This window comes from Drosophila virilis, unplaced genomic scaffold, assembly GCF_030788295.1.
Source record: "Drosophila virilis strain 15010-1051.87 unplaced genomic scaffold, Dvir_AGI_RSII-ME tig00001590, whole genome shotgun sequence".
Taxonomy (NCBI): Eukaryota; Metazoa; Arthropoda; class Insecta; order Diptera; family Drosophilidae; genus Drosophila; species Drosophila virilis.
This window is the reverse complement of record NW_027212847.1, coordinates 479,080-488,335: the sequence shown is the minus strand read 5'-3', so window position 1 is coordinate 488,335 and position 9,256 is coordinate 479,080. Positions and strand designations below refer to the sequence as shown.

The window sequence follows — 9,256 nt, the reverse complement described above, 5'->3', positions numbered from 1 at the left end:
AATCTAATTTAACATTCGCTCAGAAGCACTACAGATAACACAAATATTATAGAATATGTATAAAAGTATCCAAATCGGTTACTTAATGAATGTAAATTAAAATTATGCTCAACTTCTTTACATATGTGCCAAGAATAGATTGTTCAGAACGTTCCACTTTGGACAGTATTTTCCTTGGCACTGCCCATCAATGGTAGAAAAATGGATTGATTTATTCCAGGCCGACGAGCTTTTGTTTTCATTATCAATTTAATTAATTCGTGAGCCACAACTAGTTATAGCCTCTGTGCACTGGTTTAAGAAATGTCACATTTTCATATTTCACACATTGGTGCTCCACCGGTTGTCGGTAACATGTGAGTGACGAAAGTACCGCTTCTTTTAATAAACAGCTGATCGAGTTTCTTTAATTTACATAAGCCCTGCAAAGTTTTTCTTCCAAAACACAAAAATTGCGCTTTCGAAGTAAGGTCTCCATATTAGGTACTCTTTTCGACATTTCGCCATGTTTAAATTCTAAAAACTGTGGGATTATTTTAATATTAAATTTCTTGTTTAAAGTTGTCGCTTGCCCTCGTTGATGTACCGCCCGTTTATGGTTATGATGCTGTACGAATTTTCACAACATCGATAGAAATCTCGATTAATCATCGCAAAACACACGAAATGTACGGGTCCTTTTTTGAAATTTTTTGCATTTCACACATTTTGAAAAATGTAACATTTTCAGAAATGCGTAAGAAACGTGTTCAGTGGACAGAGGCTATTATTTAAAAATATATCTTCAAATTGCTATTGCCTGAATTGAGGTATGTTATCCCTGAGAAATTATACTTGAAATCAATAAGAAGGCTAATATTATAATTCTGCATTAGTTTTACAATTATGTTAGAATATACAAATTTACAAGTTAACACATAAGAATTTCACTTCATATTTAGGTCATAAGAACACACTTATGCTTATAAGAACGCAAGAATGTTGCAGTGCACTTTGCTTACATTGCGACATTCTGCTGACGCATGAGTTGAGTGCCTGGACACTGCGGCCAGCAGCGGTAACCTGACACTTGCCTATATCACAAGCGACAGTGTTGGCGTATGCAGATTCGGCTTGCCGGGTATAGCAGCTGAGACTTATGCGCCTAGCGTTTGGGTTCAGATCCAATTCAATGTTTCAATTCTAGTTTAGTTTTGTATCCAACTTTGTAAGAACAACTTCTTCAAATACACTTGTCGTCATCAATCCGTTATAGTAATTGTTTTATTGCTGTGCCACAAGGCCAGTGATTTGAAAAGCTAGTTGCTTTCCGTACATAAGATACAAGGAATATAACCTTACCAATCTCATCTCCTGTGACGAGGATCTGAGTATACAACATTAACATCTACAATTGAGACACCAAGTAACTTACGTATTGATCGATGCAGATAAGTTTCTTAGGAACGGCGTGGTGTTGGGCGTTATTCATTTGGTTTAAATGGATAATATCTGCTAGCTATTCCCTATATACATACATATATACATTTGGTTGCGTGCCAAAAAACTTAAATTAATTCAATTATAAATGAATAGTTCGCGCCATGCAACGATATTCCAAAAATCGACAAAATATCGATGCCAGCTTGACGCAAGTACCAAGTAACATGAAATAGTTCACTAATGAGAACTAGCTCATCAATCACACCAAGTGAGATCTGAAAGTCGTGGTTCTATTCATCATTATATAAATAAAATAATGGGATTTGTGCCATATACTACTCTCAGTAGTTTAAGGTAATATTAGAAGTTGTTATTAAAAATCATACATATTAACTTCTTTGGTGTATTAGGACTTTAAAATGTTGCCGTTTAATGTCGATGTACCCTCCACATTTTGCTGAGCCTATACTAAAAAAAGATTCTGAAATCATAAACAAAAAGGACGTCTCTCATGTACCAATTAAAGCGGCTCCAAATGATTTATCCGATTCCATATTCTATGGTGTTCTTAAAAATAAACTATTGAAATATATTACAAAAAAAGGTAATGGAAGTTTAGCTAAACAGCTTTTAACTGATACATTGGAAACTATTAAACGGACACAAATTGAACGGTTGAACCTTATAAATGCCGAAAAGGAGAATGTAATCATTGATACCGAGAGAATTTTAGTAAATGCAATTGAAAACTCTCGACCATTACTTCAGTTGTCAGAAATCAAAAGAGGTGGAGTAAAGTATCAAGTTCCCATACCATTAACAGAAAAAAAATCCTACTTTCTTGCTATGAAATGGCTCTTGGATGCAGCACGTGAAAAAGATCGTAAAGTTCATCTGCCAGATAAACTTGCTTGGGAAATATTGGACGCTGCGCATGGACAGGGCCGAGTAATTAAAAAAAAGGACGACTTGCATAGACAATGCGAAAGTAATCGGGCTTATGCCCATTATAGATGGAGCTAAAAAGCCATGATTTTGTGAACAAAAATTTAATTGGGCAAGAGGTCTGCTTTTATTTTGAAATGTGTAATTAATTGAAAATGAAGTAAATAAATGTACGCTTACGCAAATTTTCAAGACCTGACGACTTTTATTGAAATACTGTGCAAATAATCCGAATTATAAAAATATACATATATGTATATTCTTAATCAGAGTGATATACTAATTGCAGCCCGACATAAGATAAAAATATCGCTCTACGAGATGACCGAGTAGTACGATACCTGGCAATCGTACATGTAGCCAAGACTGAAACCCTTATTCCCGATAAATAGAATATTTGTATAAGTCTGGCTACTGTTATTTATGTTATGTTGTTGATTCCTTTGGCAAAACTAAAGCACCCACCATATTATCGCATATCAGGAAAGACCTCATACCTTAATTCTGCTCGTGTCGTGCAAAAATCAATAGAATTTACAGTTATCGACTCCATACAAAATAGCTTACTTAAATTTAGTTGTCAAACTTTTCTTGACCAACAGGGTCAAGTTCAAAATAGATTCTCCGATTATAAGAAAGAAACTATACAAAATGGGGACTAAACGTAAACAATATTATATATTATTCAATGTTACCTACACAAATAAAGTGAAAGAATTAACACTTAATATTATGAACAAGTTCATATGACTTCGTTATTGCAATTAATTAATTTAATTTTATTCTAAATAATAAATATAAAAAATAAATAAGTAAGCAATAGTCGCATGCGCGCAGCCGCTAATTGATTTATTTATATAAACTAATCAAAGATTAAAAACTGAATGATAAGTGAATATCAGCAATGGCTGCCATAATATTAGGCATTATTGGATAATATTAGGTACTTACTACAAGTAAACAATTTCTAATGTTTGGGATGGGACAGGATTCTAGTAGAGTAACCGTGTGGTGGTATATTCTTTCATTAGCGTTAATTGAGTAACGCCCATACATTTGAATGCGACGCAAAATTTCTAGCCTGGCCTTTGAGGCTTCGTACGGCATGCCTGCCGACTGGTTGTTCGTTCTCCAAAGACCAGACGAACGAATGCCGAAGTCGCGGCTTGCTGATGCTGACGTGCTACGAAGTTAGTCGACAGCCTGCCTTCAGCAAAGCTGGTCGATGCTGCTTTGCGTCGCTTCGTTTTCGAAGTGAATTGAGCGAAAAACGTTAGAACTTACGATCGACGCAAAGTGCTTGTGCTTTATCCATGAAATGTATGCTTTATTTAAATGATATATTACCCTAGATATTAACAAATAATTTTACAGGAAAATTAAAGAAATTATATAATTTTTACAGAAGGCGCTTCTTGCGCAATAACTATGTTAAAAAAACAGCACACATATATTGAGTTCACCTTTCTTTTTGGACAGTGTATGCTCGAAAAAAGTTCTTGTCTCAGTCAATAGCGTGCGTGCACCTTTCGTTCTATTCGTGAATTATACATGCATAAGAACTATAGAGTATGTATGTATGTGTTTGTATGTATTCATTGCTTTGGCTTTAGCTGGCAAGAAATTAATTTAGTTAGTTTTCTTACGCAGATCATGACCTATCCCAAATTTGTGTTGATATATTAATGCATTTTGTGTACTGAGGTTGGCTCCGCAGAAAATATGTATTTCTAATTCGATGCAAATACTTACATAATTTCTTTAAATTAAATTATTATTATTTTTATTCTCCAATTAAGAAATAAAAAGAGTGATAAAGAATATAATTACATTTCAAGTCGAAGGTCATATTTAGTTATGACCCCATTATAATTATAATGGCCCCCTCGCGGTGTTCCCTGCGTACTTTGTTCTTTATAATTCGAACAAAAAATAATAAAATAAAAAAAAAAAAAATTAATTAAATGTATCTTTGAAAATAATTTCAAATAAAAAAAGTTACAAAAATATTTGCATCGACTTAAAAATACAAATTTTTTGTGCGGAACCAACCTCAGTACATGAAATGCATTCATATATCAACAGAAATTTTGGGTAGGTCGTGATCTGCGCTAAAAAACTAAGAAAATTGTTTCTTTGCCAGACAGAGACTTTGCCAGAGCAATGGATAACACATTCAAAATGCTGTTTTGTATGTATATTCACACGCATACAAACATAATTGCTTGCATGGCCCTCATAGAGCCGAAGCTGAGAGCAAATTCTATTATCAGCTTTTTCGTTCTCTCGGCTGTGAGAGCGCAATGCGACAGATTCCGTTTTCGTTCTCAATTTTCAAAAAATCAAGCTGCATAGTAGCATTTTGTTGTATGGCGTTACTCATCTTAGTGTTTATATTGTCTTTGGTAAAGCCTAATCGTAGCCGAATTATTTTAATTTGGTCAAATCAGTTTATGATATTGTGAGAATATATCTATATATAATATGTACATATGTATGAGGAATGAATTGCGGTATAAGAGTAACGCCGTGAACTGTTCTCTTTTTCTATACTAAGTTTATATTTTAAATATCTGTATATATTATTAATAATGTTATTTTGTGCACAAATTAAAAGCAGTTGAGTGGCAGATTTTGTCACGGGAAATTACGGTTTCTTTAAAAAACACATACATATGTAGGTTTATTATTGATTATATAATTATGGAGGGATAGTGTTCATGTTTGTTTATAGTCGAGTCGGAGCATATATGTAATAAACCCTCCTATCATATTCTTTGCTAACTTAACGGCTTTCGACATTTCAACTATTTCAGGGGTTACTACTTTTGAGTAGATTTCCATACTTGAGTGTACATGTGTTTCTTTTGTAATTGCTTAGCCAGTAATGCTATTTTGTTGGGAACTCGTGTAGATAAATGTGTGTATTGTCTGCAGATGTGTGATGCAGATTTTTGTTTTCCATATTGGGTGTATCAAGCTCATTTTATTTTCCACAAGATAATGTCCCCAAGCATATGGCTTATATTACGCGGATGTATCTTGCATCGAGCATTGTTGGCACATGTTGAAAAAAGGATTCAGGAATCACCACATTAGCTCAAAAACCAAATTCATAGAGGTGTAGAAGGACGAGTGGACCAATCCTTCACCGAACAACTTGTTTTGTTCATGCCATATCGGCTTAAGACAGTCATAAAAAATAGAGGATACCCTAAAAAATATTAGTTTTAAGCTATTCACCTTTTACCAATAATTATTAAGTTATTAGTTTAAGTGTACGAAGACTTTATTGGAGCCAAAAACGTCTTTTCTATTGTTTTTTTCTTATAACTTTCATATTATTAAACGTATTGATGTACGAAGACATTATTTGTACGCTGTTTACTCAATGAAGTGTGCACTGAGACGCAGGTTTACAATAGGCAAAATAAATAGTATTAATATTAAGCACGAAACTAATTTTAAGGATCTATTGAATGAGAAAATGAATATCAATATGAATATAGAAATTTTAAACCTATGCAGGGGTATTATAATATTGTCGTAAAATGTGTAACGCATAGAAGGAGACATCTCCGACCCCATAAGGTATATACATATATTGATCAGCATCTACAGCCGAGTCAATAGAGCCATGTCCGTCTGTCTGTTTCTATGGGAACTAGTCTCTTAGTTTTAAAGCTATCTTAATGAAACTTTAATGAAGTCCTTTTTCTGTTGCACGCAGCACAATCAAAACCAGCTGGAACAGTATATCATATAGCTGCCATAGGAACGATCGGTCGAAAATTAAGTTCTTGTATGAACGAACATTTTGTTTTTCAAGATATTTTGACCAAACTCGGCATTTATTAGTCTTACTAAGCTCATCATATGTATGCAAAATCATATTAAGATCGGAACACTATAGCTTCCATAGGAACGATCTTTCCAAAACTATGTTGTTAATAAAAAACCTTTTTTGTTTATCAATTTACGGGTAAAGCACTATAAGCATTATGAAAAGGTTGGGTCTGCAAGACTGTTTTCTGTGAACGTTGGCAGTTAAGTATTGCGTGTATCTATGTGTTTGTTTAGTGTAGGGGGAGCAGTGGAAATAAACTCGTTTACCCAAGGAATATTTAGATGGCTGTGAATTACCCTATTTTTATGATAAATATGCGCGTTAGATAAAATACGCAGAGTATTATTTTGAAACCGCTGAGTAATGCTCAGATTGCTTCTGTTGGCGGTAACTTAATGATAGATTTGGATCAATAATTGATTTATAAACTAAAAGCTTGACGCGAAGCTTCAATTTGGACTGCCTGTCGATCAGCTAGCAAAATATGCTTGCTTTCTTTTGCGCACAATGTGGTCACGCCAAGTCAACCCTCTGTCGAGTGTGATGCCTAGAAAATTGGACATTGTGCTCAGCTGAATCTGTTATCCATCTAGGAAAACTTCCCTTTGTGGTGTTATTGGAGGACTCTTCCTGGTTGATAGCGATGTTCCCCCTTTATTGCCAGCTGTCCACGGAACCCATTGTAAGAAAATCAGTATCATCACGACTAAGAGGCTCTGATCCGGGCTGACAGGCATGTCGGCTTTATACACCATGTATAACAGTGGTCCCAGAACTCGGCCTTCTGGGACTCCGGCTCTGATGCTCTTTATAAACGAAACAGTATCACCGAACTTGATGTAAAATTATCTGCAGAAGATGTATCACTTCTTTCCTTAAGTTTATAAAATAGACCGGGGTGCCATACCGTATCAAAGGCTTGCTTTAAGTCTATACTATTTATACTTATTTTCTTCGAATGCCTGCAATATTCGCTCTTCTATCCTATGACGCTGTTCCGGTGTTCCGTGGAGGCACGTGAATCTGATATTATGGCCTGTGATTAAACCAGCCTCGTTCAATACTGGCAGCATTCTTCGTAAAAACCATTTTCGAGAAATTTAGAGAGAGTAGCCAGTAAGCTTTTGGGACGACAGGAGGAGAGATCGGTCTCAGTCTTTGGTATTAAAATTATCTCAGCTCGTTTCCAGTGGTAAGGGACATGTCCAATCTTAAAACATTGGTCAGCAAGTGGATACTATTTTTGGGAAGCATTTTAATCGACTTTGCGTAGATGCCATCGTTTCCAGGCGCCTATTTTGAATTGAGAAGAGCAACCTCATTCTCAATCTCGACGAAATATGCTGATGCGATACATGCCACAATTGAAAGCTCCAAGTAACGGATACTGACCGCTTTGTCCGCCAATGAGCAGTGATCAAACGGCGTGAATGAGTCATGAAGGTGCTCTGCAAACGCATTTGCTTTTTCTTGGTCTGATCGGCACCAGTCCACGTTTGCTTTTCGGACCACAGCTGACCTTCTAATAGGCCGTTTAATATAGCGTGTGACCTTCCATAAGCTATTTGATGGGTCTCCTGGCTCGAGATCCTCGCGGAACTTATCAAAGGCGCTTTTCCTCAAGTTTTGTAGAAGCTCCTTTGGGCATTTTGTGGCTCTGTGCAGGAGACTTATATCCCATGGACGTCTCTTGCTGGCGATCCAGGGTTGAAGCTGTTTCTCAGGGTAGCTATCTCCACAGCATTGTGTATTTCCCGGGTTAGGGCTGCTACTACACTGTCAATGTCGTCGGCGTAGGAAAGTGTGACGTTAGGGCTGATCAATGTCAATGTCCATCAGCCTATTGCGCACCGCTTTTTTCTCGACCGAAGTATTGATATGAAGTGTTACATCGGTGTGGTCGGAGAAAAGTTTTTCGTTGGCACTGCATTCTATTCTAATGGAAGATATACCTTTGCAGATAACAGTGTCAGGGATCTTGCGCAGATCCGTGGGCCAGTAAGTGGGTTCACCAGGTGAACGGTAGATAAGTCCTTTTTTCTGATTGCATCGATAAAGAGCTTGGCCTTTGAGGTTGTTGGCTAGCGAGCCCCATCAGGAGGGTTTGACATTGAGTTCAAGTCCAACCTGGGGCCAAGGCTTTCCAAAAGATGACTAAGCTCGTTGTTCCTAACGTTATACCGCCGAGCGGGCTGGGCAGCCTGACCTGTACACACCGCACCCAATCTTGTTGGTATACTGACAGTTCAATATATTTTATTCCTCTTTTGATGAGGACTGCAGCTCCACCTCGGGCTCTACAGTTTGGTTGCTTAGTATTTGAGCTATCGAATAATATTGATGGAGAACTACGATCTCTAGCAAAAGTGAGTTTCTGATATTAGAAGTATATCTGTGTTGATGGTCTTCACAAAGTGTTCGCCCTCTGGCCTTCTATTGTGCTCCTCGTCGTAGGTAAGCTGTTGCATCGTGCGGATGGCTAAAAACGCAGCAGGCTAGGTTCCGTATGTAACCGTATCCAAAGAGTATGTTTTAATCTGGTCATGTGAATTTTCACGCCATAAAAAGCATTGCAGGAACTGGTCTGAAGGTGTTATGCGTACGCAACGATAAATCTTGCAGATGTCCCCGCAGACTGCAACCTTAAAAAGACGAAATCTAACCAGTGCGTTGAAGATTTTTGGCTGAATGGATGAACCAGCTAGTAGCAAATCATTTAGGGATGCGCCTGATGTCGAATTAGCGGATTCGTCAAAAACGACGCGCAATTTTGTTGACGTGCTGTCCGTCTTCTCCATACAGTGATGTGGCAAAATAAACTGAGGTTTAGTTTGGTTGTTAGTGACATGCGACATATGCCCCAGACTTATATATTCTTGCATAAACGCAGAATATTTATTCTTTAGTTGGTGATTTCTGCTAAGCTTGCATTCGAGCGCTTTGAATCGCGATGATAAGAATCACCCAAGGCATCGAAGTTCGTTTTCGCAGGCAAAACATCAAACAAATAATTGGCCTGAGATGAGGCGTGTGCAACTTTGC

General features: G+C 36.9%; 1 protein-coding gene across 1 annotated transcript; it reads left to right on the top strand.

Annotated features, from left to right (window-relative positions):
• The first annotated feature begins 1,630 nt into the window (after nt 1-1,630).
• Nucleotides 1,631-2,561, top strand: mRpS7 (mitochondrial ribosomal protein S7). The gene is made up of 2 exons (XM_015168319.3): nt 1,631-1,776; nt 1,833-2,561. Exons 1-2 carry the CDS (start codon nt 1,739-1,741, stop codon nt 2,443-2,445), a joined length of 651 nt encoding a protein of 216 aa, XP_015023805.1. The 5' UTR covers nt 1,631-1,738; the 3' UTR covers nt 2,446-2,561.
• Nucleotides 2,562-9,256: the final 6,695 nt, after the last annotated feature.